We start from the raw sequence: 18137 nt of genomic DNA on the forward strand, positions 1-18137 counted from the left end.
ACATCCGTTGGCATCCGACACGTCAAATTTAATCAAATCATCTATCTTTTATAAGATTCCAAACGACAGCTCCATTCGCGTGAAATCAGAGAAAGAATAATCTAGAGAATTTTCAATATTTCCACGAATCAAACAAAGATGATCCGTCAATATTTATCTGTATATCTTTTCGAGATATATGTTTCTCTCTAAGTTTTATTAGTTGCGTTTCTCTCTCAACAACAAAAATTGTTATGTAAATCAACCTGTGATATAATAAGGGCAATTCTTGTACACGGAGAGAATTTTCTCTTAAAATTTACCCTCAAAATCGGATAATTGAGGGATAATGTGACCTCGAGGAATTTTACTATACTTTTTAGTAAAATTTACTAAAAGTATAGTAAAATTTACTAAAAGTATAGTAAAATTTACTAAAAAATATAGCAAATTTCCTCGAGGTCATATATTATTCCACAATTACCAGATTTTGAGGATAAATTTTAAGAGACAATTCTCTCCGTGTAGATTCAACATACAAACATATTTTGCCTATTTAATTTAATATTTACAATAATACACGTGGAAAGGAATGTGATTTCAGTTTTGCTATAATTTCTGCCAGTTACCCTTTCTCAAAATTATGAGATCATTAATGACGACAAAAGGTTTGAGGAAAGCTCTCATCGCGAGCGTACTTTGATCCACACGAAAGACAATTAGTCAGGATTAGCATCGTTAGGTCGGGGAAAACAAGATAGTCGGTGCCTCGCAACGCAGCGGAGTGTTTCTGCTCTGAAAGCTTTTCGAGAGAGTGTCTTAAACTTTCGGCAACTGAGACTGTCGAGTACATCGATCGAGTGAAATTGACCGATAAAAACTGAGGCTCGCGCCTGACATTCAGCAGCTAGTTCGGCAGCCTGTAATTACACGGAGGGGATTTATCGCTACGACTCCCGCGATGTGTAAAACGGATGTGTCGACCTCGAACTCGAAACTAACTAGGCGGGCGTCAAGAACACGCGAAACTCAATGTCGCTTTGCAAATGTAAAAATATGCCCGTTCTTCCCGTTCCTTCCGGCGTTGTGGGCGTTCGCAACGAATATCCTCCGTTATATTCCACATTACCGTATAAATCTTATCGCAAGCAATTCCGCCTCTCGATTCGCCTTGGCTCTGCATTATTCCATAGAAGATGATATAAGCATAACATAGCCTCTCATCAATCATTGTTATGTATCATCGCAAGTCTATTACGATACAATTGCGTTATTTGTATAAATATGTGGAGAAAATATGATGTTCAGCATCGAAAGGATTATATGCATATTGCTCGAAACAATTAAGGTAACGCACCGTCGAAGAATAAAGCAATGCTAAATACCTAAAAGTGCATAACTCTAAAAAAAAAATCGAATTTGAATACAAATTTAAATTCATAGTACAAATACAAAAATAAAAAAATTTTAATACAAATATCAATATGTTCATTCGAAGTACCTGATTAAATTCGATATGTAAAATTTTTAAGTAGATGACATAAATAAGCGTCTAACAGTGATTTAATTACATGGATCCGTATTTGGCTATAGAACATAGTTAACATCACACATCTACAATATGGCACTATGTTATAACAACAAACGAGAAGAGGACTGATGACACGACAATTAACTTACGCCGACTATCCAACAAATACCTCGATACATCGGCGAGAAAGAAAAGCGCGGGAACTTTCGGCGTCGGCTAATCAACGAATGAAATCTACGATTGGGGCCATGAGCAGCGTGTCACTCGCGGAAGAATCGAGGAACCGAGATGCCCCTTCGGCCTCGCGCGAGAGTCCGCGAGAGGTGCCGCGGAACGAGCGCGAGTTCGGGAACTGCCGACTTCGACAGTTCGGGGAAACTGTCGGCGCTCTGTGTGCGACGGGGGGGTTCCCTACCCCCCCTATAGCTCGCGCCGGGCACCTGACGTCCCTCCGGGGGGGGGAGGCAGGGGAAGGGGAGGGAGAGATTCCGTCTCCGCACCCGTTCCGCCGCTCACCCACGCAGGCAACAAGAGTGTCTCGGCAGTCTCTGCGCTCGCCAGCCAGGAACCGCTCACGTTCCCATGACGACACGCGTGCGATTCATCCCTTCCCGCCTCCCCCCCGCCCCGTTCATCCCTTTCGTCCCGTCCCGACGCATCCTCGCGAGCGCACGCGCCACACCGGGCGCCTCGTGGCAACAGGTTTTGGATCCCGCGGGCGGCCTGCACGGAATCGCACACGGCAGGACACGCCGGGATCGGGACAAGCGATCGATGTAGATCGATGAGCGCCGCGGGACAAACGGGGGGGGGGGAAGAGGGAGAAGGGAGAGAGACTCTTGGCGAGAGGAATCTCGAGTCGCAACGAGTTTGCGACCGCGCCGTGATATCTGGATTATCGTAACCTCGTGACATGGATTTTGAGAAAATGATACCTCGAAGGGGAAGGGACTGACGAGGATTATGAGATATCGGGGTGGTTTTGCAGCGGCGGGAAGATACCCCGGGCCCTATTCTTCAGACGGCCTCGAGGCGACAATGAAACCGGATTTCTTTTTTTTTTCAGGCGGTAAACCCGAGTTGTTATAGCTGTAGTTGAGGGTATGCTGTGGGTATCGGTAAACTTTACGATTCCATCTTCAATTTATTTCCATCTGGATTACTCCGGATGCAAGTATTTCGCGATGATTCTTATGATCTCGCGAATTCATGTTTTTGTTATGCGATGCATAATGATGATACCGAAGTAACGAGAAGAAGAAACTTGTTGCGATTCTAATGTTAAATGACTTAAAACTAAAGTAACTACTTGAACTACATTATTTTTTTATTATAAGTTTTTTAATACTAAAACGCAAAGATTTTTATCTTCAAATAAAAATGTTTAAATTGATTTGTCATGAGCCGCGTGTAGCACAAAATTTTAATTCTACTTCCAATCTCAATTAGATCTTTTGAGTTCTTGCTCTGTATTTCAAAATGATATAATCGAAAAGTTTCTTATTTTGAAGCTAAAAGGGAATTTTAACACAAAACTTTTAAAAAATTTTCATAGATCTTATTGTAGTAAATTAGACAAATATATTCCAAGAGATCTTGAATGTTTAAAGTATTTTTAAGAAATGTAAAAGATTTAATTGAGGTCGAAAATAGAGGTAAAATACAATTCGAGAGATCTTTATCCCAAAATAATCCCTGCAGAGAGAAAACTATATCCATTCAAAATACATATACCAAAAGAACTGTATAAAATCAATTACTCAGATTTTTCTTGTTTATTCAAACATAAAGACGAGGTGAGGAAAATAACCAGGGATAATCTGTAAGAACCCTTGAAAAATCGAACGACGGATGATAGAAAAAAATAGCCGAAAGGATTGTCACAGCCATTTCAGCAAAGCTTCGACCATTTCGGTAGATGGTAAGTCCTCTTGAGATCGATCTTTTGAAGATGTCAAGTGCCTCTCAAGAGTGGTCAGAAAATGACAGGTATGAGAGGAGAGCTCCTTTGATCGATCCCGCACGTCATTGTCACGCGATCGGTTAGGCTTCGACCTTGCGATCACTGCGTACTTGACACGATTAGCACGCACGCACGTACGTTTCTCCATCGATCCTCGCGGAATCGCGGTTTATTGGCTTTCATGGGAGATTAAGCGTGCTGCGTAGCATGATGATTAATGCATTATCTGCAGTCGTAAATCCGTAATTAAGGAGAAATTAGTTATTAATTTATCATCGAGAACGATATTTGCACGTTATAAATGTTTCAATAAATAATTGTAAAACAAGTATGCTCGTATTATTTTAATAACGACACAACATGTACGATGTAACATTATTCAACAGTAGTTAAATAATGATGAAAAGAAAAAGAAAAAATTTATCGCTTCGCGTATTTTATCTAGCAATTTCATGCACTGAGAAAAAAATTTCTTTAAATACATTTAAGAAACTCGGTTTTCTTATTACAAAGAAATGATTTATTTCAGTTTAATAATGATACCTATTGATGTCATTAAATCATTACTTAGAGGAACAAAATCAAAAATGTACGAAATGATTTACTTAAAAGAATAAAATATTTATTTGCTAGCATACATTGTTTTGTTGCTGTAAAAAAATATTTGTTTGCATCAAAGAATTCTATTTCAGGAAAATGCATTTTCTTGATTAAAAGAAATTTTTTTCTCAGTGTGGATAATGTATCGTGAGGTATCGTAGATAAGATAAATCACCACATAGGGATGAATCGACCCTTTATTTAGACAACTCGTTTCGCGTTCTTAGAAACACCTGAGATGCTTCGATTAGTTTTTTCAATAGGAATCTTGTGGACCACCTGGTACTAGCTCGTATAATAGAATCTGTGATTACAACTAAAGCAGGCTTCCAAAAAAATATTTTTGGCAATTTTCTAAATATTTAAAGATGTTTAAATTGTCATCGATTATATTGCAAATGTAAAATTTTTATTCATTTATCTATTTTTTAAAAAGAAAGAAAAATTTCTTCACTATTAGTTAGATTAGTACTAGAATAAATTAGAGTATAATAACCATATGAAGATGGCCAATGCTATAATTTCTCAAACAACTGCTAAATAATATGTTCTTATAATATTAAATTCTTGTATTATTAAAAAAAAATCGATAATTACTGTAGTTTAGGTGCGTATACTATTTGAAATAATAATATTGTGGATATTACATTACGTTTCACTTTTGACTGCCTGCAAAGTTTATCAAGTGTTCATTAAAAATTTCCACAAAGTCGAATAAATTATAATTGAGCTGTCACAATTAACGTTAGACACATAAAAGATATGTAAATTGTAATATGTAACTATATGTTTTACTTCCTTTTCTATTTTTTAAATAAATATTATGACTATCTTTCTCTCACAATTTAGATAAGATGGTCCATGATTTTTTTTTTGAATAAGTGTTCTGTGTATATTTTATGAAAAAGACAAGAATTAAGTTGCGCACCTAACATTTTAAATTTGATATTCGTGATTCTATTGCTCGTATCGGGCGAGCCTTCGGTGTCGAGCCGCTGCGATCAGCTGTTGCTTGACATGCGAGATGCGCGTGCCTCGAGCCAGCGCTTCCCGGGTGCGAACACGTGAAAAGCTGTCGACTGATCGCTCTTAGCCAATAAGCTTGTACTACGATCCCGCCGGTTCGCCGGGATTTTCGTGTAAGCGTTCGCCCGCAAGTCAGTCGTGCGCTTCTGCCTCTCTTGAGCACCCGCTCAATATTTCTTATCGCAAACAATAACACGTATTGTTTCGCGGTGCATCCGTGCATTCTCTGTCTATCGGACGATTTAAATTCTAATTTAAAACAATTATTTGTGATAACTCACGATCAATCATAGTGTTGGTGACGCGCGTGATAGCGGTGGCTCGCGGTCGCGACACCCTCTTGCGATCCGCGAAACCTTCGTCGTACGCGCTCAAGATCTCCGCTCCGGAAGAGTGTGAATACCACACTCGGCAAGATTTCCGTCGCGCCGATCTATCGCATTTACGAGGGTTCAAGATCTCCGTTCGTTCGGCGCCCCGCTATCCCGCTCTGTCCAAGCGTTACTTCAGATATTGATTAATTAAATGTATGCCGTTTGTTGGCATACATGCGAAAAATACGTTTCAATTTATATTGAAATTAAAAAAGTCCCGATCCTACATAAAGAAATGACTCATTTGTTATTATCTGTTAAATGTTAGCCATTTATTCTATTAATAGAATAATTAAACATTTTGTGTTCATATACGTATTATTCTCGACAAGCGTATTTTTAATAAAAGTATATTATTCGAATTCGATATATTTTTCGTCCGATTTGAAAAATATTTGAACAGCTCTTGAGTTTTTAGATATTTCATATATAAATTTCGTAGAAAGTTAATAGCCAGTTTTGCGTTTCATTTACTTTGCAAATATTTGTAGGTTGAAATATCACCCATAAAAAAGAAACTATTTTTGATAAAAATTATGACGGAATTTGTCTGACTGCGACAATATTGGTCATCATTTTCCGAAAGCAATGTCATTAGCAGAGCATGAATTATATATGTTGCGGTATTTACAATCAATAGCTGTATTTTCTCGTTAAATAAATGAGCTGCATAGCTGAATATCAATAATGGCAATCATAATCGTACGAATGTGTACAATTTCGTTTCAATTATTGCAATCCGTCATTACAAAGTGAACATTATTTAAGGATTGTTAGGATTCGAATATATTTTCGAAAGGTTCTCTCTCTTTCTCTCTTTGCGTGACATGATTTGTAATTGTATAGATGTGTAATCTTTTGTAAATTTTATAAATTGTTTTAATATGAATTGAAAATTAATAGAAATAAATCGCTAATAATAAAAGGAATAAATGTATTAGCTGTTATTTATTCTACAATATATTGTTATACGCTGTGACGTGGTAGATTCGCTGCCACGGATAGCAGCGTCCCTCCCCCGTCACAGGCTGCGGATTCGCGCCGGGCGGGGTTTATTATGGCGATGTTTATTATGATATAGTGAAAAATAATTCCTGAAATATTTCTTGGCAGAAACACATCTGGAACATTAACACTATTCATTATTAATGGTACAAAGTTAATATGGTCTCTTTGTGGCATTATAAAAATTAATCAGACTACAGGTATATGTTATACGCGTTCGTTTACCGCAAACATTGAAGTTCAGTTCATAGTTTCTCTCACAGCATATTGTTGCAAATTGGTCGCATTTATCATACACTGGGCCAAGCTTATTAAACACGCGTTGTTTAATAAGACAGATACCAACGGGAATAGATCACGTCAACCTCTAATCACTCCTAATTCTCCGTCGTGCGTACCCGATACATTTGTACTTTAGTCGTTAATAACCAAGGTGGTTGTCTGCCATGGTCGACGAATGAAATAAACCCTCAATTTACTCGCGCGGTAATATTAACGAGCTAACTCTGAGCTGTAAGCGTGTCGCCATCGTAGAAATTATTTTCTCCGATCCGCAATAGAAAAAAATCACGATAAAAATAAATCTTCAATTTTCTCACCAAGAGCTAGAATTTACAGTATCAGATCTTACACACTAAGATCTTGTTTCGGCTCGAATTTGACATTATTCCTATTGCTTAAAATATATTACATTAAAATCTTAAAGATAATATTTATATAAAAATTACGTACACGTTTGTTGTGTCCTCATGAGAGAACCGGTGCTTGGCACGTATTAATTGAACAGTTGTAAATTTGATTTTTATTAATTTGTGTATTAAAGTTTCGGATACATAAAATACAAAGTCCGCACGCGTACTTACTCGGTCAACGAACCAAACCGAACTAACTCCACCTATATGACAAGCGTCAAAGCATTTGAAGACAAAAGTTAACTATATATGAAACCGAACAAAATTAATGTGATCAAAATTACTTAATGTATATATTACACTAACATACCGCACGCCTTGATATCTTGTGGATATCAACCTTAATGTATCAATTAACAAGAACTGGTAATAGTATATAACTTAAGAAATATCTGTCTCTACAATGTTCGTTGAATACTCAATAGGTAGTATGCTTAATTTTACAGCAAGTCTTTTAAAATTTCCTTTAGCTGTCTTAACAACCGCAGTCCTGATGACATGATCGTCGCCGGGGTAGATTTCCTGTACTCTGCCGAGTACCCATTTTAAGGGCGGTAATCCATCCTCCTTGCATAGTACCAGCTGACCAACTTTGAGTTGCTCACCACGATTAACATGCCATTTCAAACGCCTCTGCAATTGCGACAAATACTCGAGCGTATACATGACCAGCGCTTCCAAAAGTGTTGGCGTATTTGTTCCAATCGTTGCCATCTCGACAGTTGATTTACTTGGACCTGCGTTATGTCTGGTTCAGGATATGAGATTAGCGAGCTGTCTATTAGAAAATGACCTAAAGACAAATAATTCAGATCGTTAGGGTCTGATGAGAGAGTAGCATAATGGTCTCGAATTAAGAATCGCCTCTATTTGCGTAACAAGCGTGGAGGTCTCTTCGAACGTTAGAGCTGCTTGTGACGCTACTTTGTAGAAATGATTTTTGAAGACTTTAACAGTAGCCTCCCACAGGCCGCCGAAATGCGGTGAGCGAGGTGGAATAAAATGCCATTTTATTCCTCCGTTGGCCGTTGTATCAATTATCTTGCGATTATCTGATGCTCCTCCTGGTTGAAGAGCTTCCTGAGGTCTTCCAATTCGCAATCGGCTCCGACGAAGTTTTTGCCATTATCTGAGATAATATTACTCGGCTTTCCTCTGCGACCGATGAATCGCTTGAGAGCATTGAGAAAAGCTTCTATGCCTAAATCGAACACGACCTCTAAGTGTAGCCTTCGTGGACATACATACAAAGACTGCAATGTATGTTTTAACATGCTTGCTGTTTTTGCGTTTTCCTTCACGGACATATATTGGCCCGCAAAAGTCAATGCCAGTATTGTTGAATGGCCTCGTGATCGTCACTCTGTGCGATGGAAGGTTGCCCATGATTTGTTCTGACATGCGGGGTCGATTCTTGAAACAAGTGATGCATTGGCGAAGCAATCTTTTGATAGTACCGCGCGCCTTAATCGGCCAGTACCGCAGTCGTATAGCGGCGAGAGTTGCTTCAAGTCCAGAATGAAAATTCTTCTTGTGCTCATGTTGAATGACTAACTCCGTTAGTCTTGCGTGATGAGGTAGTAAGATCGGATGTTTAGTATCAGGCTGAAGTTCCGAATGCTTTAATCTACCACCGACCCGCAAGATGCCACCTTTATCAAAGAAAGGAGCTATTGCTCTTATGCTGCTTGTAGATGAAATCTCAACGCGGTTTTTCAGAGCCCTCAATTCTTGACCGAAAGCTGCTCGTTGCTCTTTCCGAATGAGGCTTTTTCTAGCGTATTCCAACTCTTCGCTTGATAATGGATCTGAGGCTTTAGACTTATGTTCCCTTTTACAAACACGTGCAAAGCGTATGCACCTAGCAGTGACTCTCAGCAACTTATTGAAACTTGAGAATTTGTCAAAGGGGTCTATATTTGTTTGTATAGGCATCGATATGACTGCTGATTTATCAGTCTCGCCTAACTGACTCTCTTCTACGTAGATAGCTTCCAAAGGGGGATGGATGATAATATCTTGCTGCATCCATACAGATCCGCTCCACCATAGTTGTGAATTAGCCAATTCTTGTGGATTTACGCCTCTCGATACTAAGTCGGCTGGATTTTCTTTGGTTCCTACGTGATTCCAATTGCCGACGGCGCTCAATTCTTGTACTTCGCCGACTCTGTGTGCTACAAAGACAGGTAACCTTTTATTAGTAGCCTTTATCCAATGTAGCACTATTAAAGAATCTATCCAATAGTAGCATTTCTTAATGTCGATCTCCAATGCATGTTTGACCTTATCCATGAGTTGCGCAAGCAGTTCCGCTCCACATAATTCCAGTCGTGGGATTGAAATTGCTCTGACAGGAGCGATTCGAGATTTGGAGCACAGCAAATGCGTTTTAATGAATCCATTCAAAGCAATACTTCGTACATAAATGCAGGCCCCGTATGCCCGCTCGCTTGCGTCGCAGAATCCATGGAGCTCGAATTGTCTTCGTGGCCAAAAATGAAGCCGGTGCCATTCCGTATGTTAATGTCAACAACTCGTATGTCTTCTGTGGATTGATCTCGCCATAGAATGCGCTGTAGTGGAATTTGAGCCTCATTTACCACCACCTGCCTATACATCTTGGCAATATCTGCTGTCAAGGCGTACTCAAAGCTTCTAAATCGAAGAAGTATACAGAATAGTTCTTGCTGTAAAACTGGGCCAACCATTAATGCGTCGTTTAGCAAAGTTCCACTTGTTGTCTGACTTAATGCGTCGAAAACGACTCTGAGTCATGTGGTACTGCTCGTATCCTTTATCACGCAGTGATGAGGCAGATAATAATGCGCTCCTGCGGCCCGAATTGATGCTGTATCCGATTGAAGCTCTCTCATATGCCGCAAGCTCAAATATTCGTGTATAAAGGCAACATACTCTCTTTTCAACTCAGGTTGTCGATTGAGCTTTCGCTCTAACATCTTGAATCTGCTGAGTGCTATATTCCTTGACTCACCTAGTTGCTGTAGTATCTCTGGTCTTGTTGGTAGAGTTACAATGACTCTACCTTCTGAGTTGCGCTCATAGGTCTGCGCAAAATGTCCTTCGCAAATGCGTTCTTCAGGCGTTCGTGTATTCTGCCTCTCTGTTCGCTCAATTTGCGTGATAAATTTGAATTGAGCTGCTACTCATTGATCGATAAATTGCATATCGTGGCACTTCTAGGCTGCTCTTGACTCATAAAGTTGCCGGAAACAATCGATCCAAGCAATGTTTTCTGCCAGACCGGTTGATCGTTTGATAGCTTAATATTTCCGATGCACAGCAAATCCGGGAAGATTTCCGCGCCGAGCAGTAGATCCACGTCCGATGGACAATTGAAGTCAGGATCTGCCAATGTAATTCCATCTGGAATCTGTAATTCACGAACATTGAGATGATTAACTGGAAGAGCTTGAGTTATTCTCTCAACTATTAGACAATCGAGATTGGTTTGAAAACCGCTGATTCTTGACTGCAGTGTCACCTTTGCTAGCCTTCGCGTTTGTGTTGACAATTCACCCACGCCGAAGATTGGTATATTTGTAGGATATATTTTGATACCCAATTTTTTAACACACTTGCTTGTGATAAAACAAGATTGAGATCCGTTATCCAGTAATGCTCGACAAGGCCTTTGCATGCCTCTTGCATCTAGAACGTTAACTATTGCTGTCGCAAGGATTACCTGTCTATCACGGCTGACTGTCGCGTGATTTACACTTGTAGGTACTGCTTATTTCTCATCCGGAGTAGTTGTTTTCGTATCTGATTCAGATTGCTTGGCGCCTTAGTCCAAATGAAGCAATGTGTTATGACGTTTACTGCACTTTTTACAAGCTCCTGAACCACATTGCTTAGCCTGATGAGATGCAACCCTCAAGTAATTTAGGCATAATCTACGCGACTTGGCTTCGATTATACGCTTGTCCACTTCTAACTCCAAGTACGCAGGGCATCTGTAAATAGGATGATCTCCCTTTCCGCAGTACGCACACATTCGTAGTGGATACGTATGCAGTGATTCTTTTGTTCTTGTCGGATTTGACCACCTTTTGTTTATTGAGAACGGTCCGCTGATTACAAGATGATGACTAACAACGTTTGTTAAATAATGCAATGTTATATTGTTGACAAAGAAATAAATCCTATTGCAACTATAAATTTATTTTATAAATAGATTAAATATGCAACTGTACTAATAAATGTTGAATTATGCGTACACGGATAGAATTTTATAATAAAAATTACTAGAGAAAATAATAAGCGCGGACCAAGGAAGAAATTATAAAAATTTTTACTATGGTTTTCATTCATCAATTTACCATAATAGTTACACTACTTACGGTATAATTCTCTGAAATTTCTTTTTATAGCTCGTGACTTATAACTATCGTACATAGCAATTTTTATTATAAAATTTTCTCCATGTAGAGATTGTAAATAACAACTTTATTTAAAGTATCGTCTAATATACCGTTTATAAACATAATAAATTATTAATAAAATAAATCCGATATTAATAATCAGAAAATCTCCATTAATTCCACTTTCAAACTCAACTTGCATGTAAACACTGAACTGTAGCTTACTGCTAAATTTTGCTTACACTTTACAATGCAAATCTACCTACCGACTCCACATGCAACTCGTTCATAAACAGATAGAGACTGAAATTTATAGGGCACCTCGACAGCTGCAGCCACGTTTATGCAACTCTATTTATACAAGCTTTAATTTATTATCTCAAGGCGATTACTCATACACACAGCCGGCAATTGTCGTACGCATCGTGACGATAGGGTCGGCAATTATGCGTCGTATTGCTACGTAATGTCAGGTCAGGCGCGTGTATTAATACATACATCCTTAAGTCCGACAATTATTGCACGCGATGTCCCAAACAGCGTCCAGTACAATGGCAATGAAGCATAGCAAGCGAACGGGCTCTTGTACTGTCCTACTAACATTAAGCCCGCTTCAAACGCGCCAATAGAAATTAGGTTCAAATGCTTCGAGAAACCAATACTATCGGATGCCAATCTCCGGTATTCTCCTTACTCCTCGCCGCGTTTTCACCTAACAACATTCGACAATGCAAGCTTAAGAAGCTCCCCTTACACTAGCGTATCTCGACGTAAACACTCGGAGATATACATCTGTAATATTCTGCCTAAAACCACATGGTTTGTATTACAATTTTATATTTAATATTTTTATAAAATTGTATATATATATATATATATATATATATATATATATGCTCAGACGACAAAAATAGCAAGAAAAAAGATAATGCTGACCAATCTGAAATACCAATAATACTGCGAGAAAATGAAACTAAAGAAGTTTTAGAAGCTATTCCTGCCTTTCAATTAAATTTAAGAGAAGTGCAAAGTAAATAAAATGCAAAATTTTATAGCATTTGTAATATCAGAAATAATTTAAACAATTTAATAATATTATGTTTTTGTTAAAATCATTAATAAATTAATGATAGCTACCAAAAGTCCGAACGCAAAGTCTGGTTCTGAATCTTCCAAAAATTTAGCAATAGAGGACCTAACAAAAAATTTGAGAGAAGGATCAAAATCCGAAAGTGAATGTTATGGTATCGTAACAAAAATAATATCTTTATTCCTCTTTAAAATTACTAATAATGTGAATTTATGATATTTAAAATTAATTGTTTCAAAATTATTACTTAATTTGAGTTGAAACTTTAAATTAATAGAAATAAAATAAAAATCTAATGCCTTTAATTTCAGATACATCAGATACATCATGTAGTGATGATAACGTATCAGTGACTTCCTCTGTTTCTAAAAGAAACAATGATACAGGTTTTACTTCGGACAGAAAAAATCAAGATACAAAAAAAAGAAAAGTTATAAGAGAAGTACAAATGAGCAAATAAGTACGGGACTGCAGAGGTGCTCTTCTTTAAATCTAAAATTTATATTCACGTAATTTTATGACACTATATTTTTCCTAATTTGAAGACTTTTATTCTTATAATTTAAAAAAATTTGGACAAAATTTATTTATTTGTCCTTAAAATTGATTTTTATTTAATATAACTTCATTTCTTCTTTTTCGCTTATAGTTCAATTTACTATTTAATTTTGCTACAATCTTCCCTAGAATGTTGCATAAATACTTTTAAAAATATTAATGAAATAAAAAACCAATCAACAAAAAATTGAACAGTTAAATAATGACTTACTCGATTCTTCTTTGTTATTTAATTAGAATTTTCAGCTACATTACAAAAGCTAATTATTTTAAGTAAAATTGCTGGTTGAGCTAACTATTATTTATTTATCTGTGTTTTTTGTTAAAATAATAAGAAATTTTTTGTTTGGTCGGGAGGGGGGGGGGCGATTCCGTACCGTCTCCCGGGTGGCGAAAAGGCGATTTGGTCAATTTGGTGGACTGTATATGATCGGTAAAGAGAAGAGCACCCCGAGGGTTTGAGCTCTCCGCGAGTAGCGTGCGAGAATAAACGCGAGTGGCGCGAAGTGATGAGAAAAAGCGAAAGCGTTTGATCATGCAAGTAAGAGAAGAGAAAACCATGTAAAGGTATTCGACTCGCCGCACGTTGCCGCTCCGCCCTCGTCCTTCCGCCGCTGCAGGAGATCCCGTGTCCGGCACGTGGGGACACCTGGAAGATTGTTCGGCTACGTCCAGAATGCAGGCGCAAATCAGAACAAGTAGAAGTGCAAGCAGGAAAATTAAGCACATGCGTAGGAAAGTGGAGCAAGCAAAATCCAAGAACACGCGCTATGATCGTGGTGCGATTCCGACCGTTCTCGTGGACTGTTGGAATGAGTCTATCCCCTCTTGCTGTAACGAAGTTACAGGAGAAGCGAGAATCCACCCGACAAGTAGCGATTGTTGATCGATGCGGTGGCAGCACCGCTTGGTGAGTCGATATAATCGATTATTTAAGCCCGCTTTCGATCAACATTCGCGCGAGTAAACAAAACATATATATACATAAACAGAATGCAACTAAATTAGGAACGACTTATTATATACACGAACTAACCAAATGTACTTATAAATTTGCTCAAGTACTCCTCTGGCAAAGTATTTTAAATTTTTTAAAAATAATTTTACAGGATTATTTTTAAGTTTATAAAAGTATAAGAATATATTTAAAGGTCTTATCACTGTGGAGTGATAAAACCTCTTAATATATTCTTATACTTTTATGAACTTAAAAATAATCTTTTATATATCGTAATATCAACGTCTCGGGTCTCGATGCAATTCCTAACAGATGATAATCAATGCTCGAAGTCTATTCTATGTCAGTACTAAGCCAGTACCGCGCCAGCTCTCGGCATAACTTCTGAGTAGGTTGATAACCAACACTCGAAGTCTGTATTGTGCCAATACTAAACCAGTACCCTGCCGACCGTCGGCATAATTCTTGAGCAAGTTGGTAGCTAACACTGGGAGTTTGTAGTGTGCCAGTATTATGCCGATGATTGACGAGGTACTGACGGTCAGTACTGATATTACTCGTCATTTTTAATTGGTACGGTATCGCGCCGTTTGTGAGATCCGGCATAAGTTCGACTTTTCCACCTGGGTGCAACTAACAACTTGGCGGCGCATTGCGCGCCGCAAATTTCCATGACTTAATTTCTGCATTAAGCAGAACCTCGCAGTTTCGCAAATTATGCATTTGACAGCCCCTAGATCGCTCCGGTTTTGTACGTCTTGCATCAATCTACCGCACGCAATACGCAACCTGACATTTCCATCATTAAATCCCTCGCTCTTTTTACTTCCATTTGTTACGAAGCGAATAACCGTATCTCGCGTCAGGTACGTCATTATTCACCGTGTGTAATTAAGATTATTAAATGCCAGTTAAAACGATTAATTAGGCTTTGATTAGCGTCTTCATATATCTTCACGTCCTATGTAGACTTACAAGTGAACCTTTTTGTGTTTTCACCTTTCTTTCTCATTTTATTTAGAAGAAAATTAAATAGCATCTTTCTCATTACGTTTTTCTTCTCTTGTCGTCATTCTATTGTTATATGTTTTAATTTAAGTTATTAAGCAGCTTATGCAGCTTCGAATTTTTGTCACGGAAATCTCAGTAAACGTGTCCACGGGGGATACGCCATCAGGGCTTTTAATATACGCGCTTTTTCTTCCCCTTTCTCTCCGACTCTTCTTTTTGTCATATATGTGTAGGTGTTTAAATATACGTGCATCACACAGATGCACACACAGGTACACGCACAGAGAAAAGAAACGAAGTGGGCAAAGTCGGGCATCCCACTGCGAGGGGAATCCCGGAGGCCGGAGTTTATTAGCTCAACCCCCGGTTAGCGATAGCAATGACGCAGTAATGCGTATGAAAAGACAAGACAGTGTCATCAGCTAAAAAAAATTAATAAGGCATAAATCCGGCAGGGTAGAACGCGCGATACGTCGACGTGGCGTATTAGTCGACACGATAGACTGAAGGTTGTTGATTTCAACGAACGAAAGGTTAACTAAATGCCAACCGCTGCACTAGCTGCACACAACTGGTCGGTGTTAAAATAATAAAACGGCAAACCAGAGAAAACCAGTTGTAAACGCGACGCGATACGTTGGCCTCCGCTACTAAAAAAATTTTCGCTTTCAACAAAGAAGCAATGCGATGGTCTCGCAGAAAAACTGAAACTTCATTAACGGACGTTATTGTCATTAGAGCACAATTGTATTTGTGACCGGTCTATCACGGCCGACTTCAATCCATCGCTACCGAAAGAGTTCCCCACCGAGATCCCGTCCCCTTCCACGTCCCTAACAACATGGAACTCAGGATGCGGAAAACATATAGGGGCGCCCTCCAGCCATATAAACGAAAGTGTGTTGCTTTATCACGACGGGGATACGAGGGGGAACGAGCGAAGCCACTTTTTTCTTAGCGAGAGGAAGAGGGGACGCGGGAAGGGAAATAAAAGAGAAAGAGAGAGAGAAAGAGAGAGAGCGGCTATTTGCACACCGCGAGCGGTCAGATGACTTCGTTTGTGCCAACCCCTTGTCGGCAGATGTCAGATGTCTTTCTGACACGGGACCCGCGCACGGGATCTTCCATTCCCGCTCGGTCTCTCCTTTCTCGCTCGGCTTTCAAAATGGCAGAAGTACAAAGTATTTAAGGGCGTGGGCCGTGCCGACTGTTCACGCCTGACCTTTTCATCGTTGGTCCGAGCGAGGGGATAGGACAGCGAGATGGGCCTTACGCGTGAACCCGTAGGATCCGACGGAGTGGGAGGAAGTCGCCTTCGAAACAGTCGCCTGAACAGTCGCCTCCGGTTTGCACAATCATCTTCTCGCGGTCGTCCAGCCGCGCGATAATGAAAGGTAAACACACGTAACGGGATTTTAAATGAGAACTTTAAACGAGAGCCGAGAAGGGGAGCCAAAGCCGACGAATATAAGCACGTAGAGACCACAGCGGAAACTATGTCATAAACGAGAGGCATTCGATGAGTTTAACGAGGAAAAAGGAGAAAAAGGAGAAAAAAAGGAGCTTTCGCGATCGCTCGCGATCAAAAATCCGCTCGTTTTCCTATCAATGCTGGAAAAACGAACATTCTCCCGTAAAAAACAAAGCGCGCAATAGCGAATGGCGTGCGAGAGGTCAAAGTGAAATATTAACTTCGATCAAACATCGACTGGCGGGGGGGAGGAGGGCAATCTGCAAACATGCGCGGAAATTCGTGTGCATTGCGCGACGAAATCGCACGTCAAACAACAGAACCGCGCCTCGAGCAACACACGCGGCACTAATTTAATCCCTCTAATCGATCCGACCGTGCGGCCGCACGTGGCCGATTATTTTCGAGGGAAAGCGCGCGGTTGACACGCTTCGGAAACACGCGCGCGCGCGCGCGTACACACAGCGGCAACAATATCGAAAACCAATAATCAACGACAAATGTTGCCGCGACGCCCGTGCGCGGCCGCGTCGCGCGTGTACGGACCCGCGCGATCTTCCGGCGAATGTAGTTTACATTCGGCCTCGATTAGATTACACGGAGCGGAGCAACAGGCAGATGTGGTATTAATCCCTGGTGCAATTTATCGCGCCCGCGCCGCCTGAGAGAGTAATTCGATATCGCCGACCGGCGGGCATTCGCGCGAATTCGCTATATTCGCGTTGATTTATGGGAAGCTAAATGATCGCGCCGATAAGAAAACCGATGAGAAATGCGTACGCGAAATGCTCTGTCTGCATCGGGCGACCGACACTGGCCTTCGAGGGATTACGTTGAATGCAATAATCACCTTGTCTCAAAAAAAAAAATTGCAATTCGCGTATCCCCCTCCTTAAAACGAGACGTAGACACGTTACAGACCGTGCGGCATTGTTCAAAAGTGCCGCGCCTCGTTACCAAATCAACCGTAAACAAGACATTAATCCTTCCAAGAAAACTCGAACCCGACACTTCGATCGCCCCGAATCCGGCGGGTTTCTTCTCCTTCTTTCTCCCTCTTTCATTTCATTATCCTTCTTTTCTTAAACAGCCGCTCGTTCAGCGATGAAGTAGCAACGGATAGACAAGTCGGGAAGTTTTTCTCGACGCGCATCGATATTTCGACGAAGCAAATAATCGGCATACATATTGATAAGCGGCGCAAGGAAGCTTTACGACGAGGCAGCATCAGCGGAAGAAGAAGAAGAAGAAGAAGAAGTGGAGGAACACGAGCGAAGAGGCGGAGTGGAGCAAGAAGAACGGAGAGCGAGAAGAGGAGAGGGAGGGGGGGGGGAGGTCCGAGTTCGTGACCAGAATAACGTCCAAGCCTCTTTCGTATACCGCTGGTATACATGCACGAGCAAAAGATCCGAAACGATTCGAGCAACACCGGGCACCGTCCGGAATCGTCTCGACGGAATCCTCACTGACTACGCAAACCACGCGCGTTTGAAT

The 18137-nt window shown here is 40.1% G+C and overlaps 1 protein-coding gene across 4 annotated transcripts in view; it reads right to left on the reverse strand.

Moving 5' to 3' along the window:
- LOC105834023 (ras-related protein Rab-37) overlaps positions 1-18137 on the reverse strand; it is an 85369-nt gene that overhangs the window by 36243 nt on the left and 30989 nt on the right. Inside the window, exon 5 of one of the 4 annotated variants that reach the window (XM_036286396.1) lies at positions 13281-13852. The exons of the other annotated variants lie outside the window; for them this stretch is intronic. Coding sequence (XP_036142289.1) covers positions 13526-13852 — 327 coding nt within the window. The 3' untranslated portion in view covers positions 13281-13525. Of the gene's footprint in view, positions 1-13280; positions 13853-18137 lie in introns of those variants that run through there. 4 annotated transcript variants of the gene reach the window in all.

This window comes from Monomorium pharaonis, chromosome 4 (genome assembly GCF_013373865.1).
Source record: "Monomorium pharaonis isolate MP-MQ-018 chromosome 4, ASM1337386v2, whole genome shotgun sequence".
Classification (NCBI taxonomy): domain Eukaryota; kingdom Metazoa; phylum Arthropoda; class Insecta; order Hymenoptera; family Formicidae; genus Monomorium; species Monomorium pharaonis.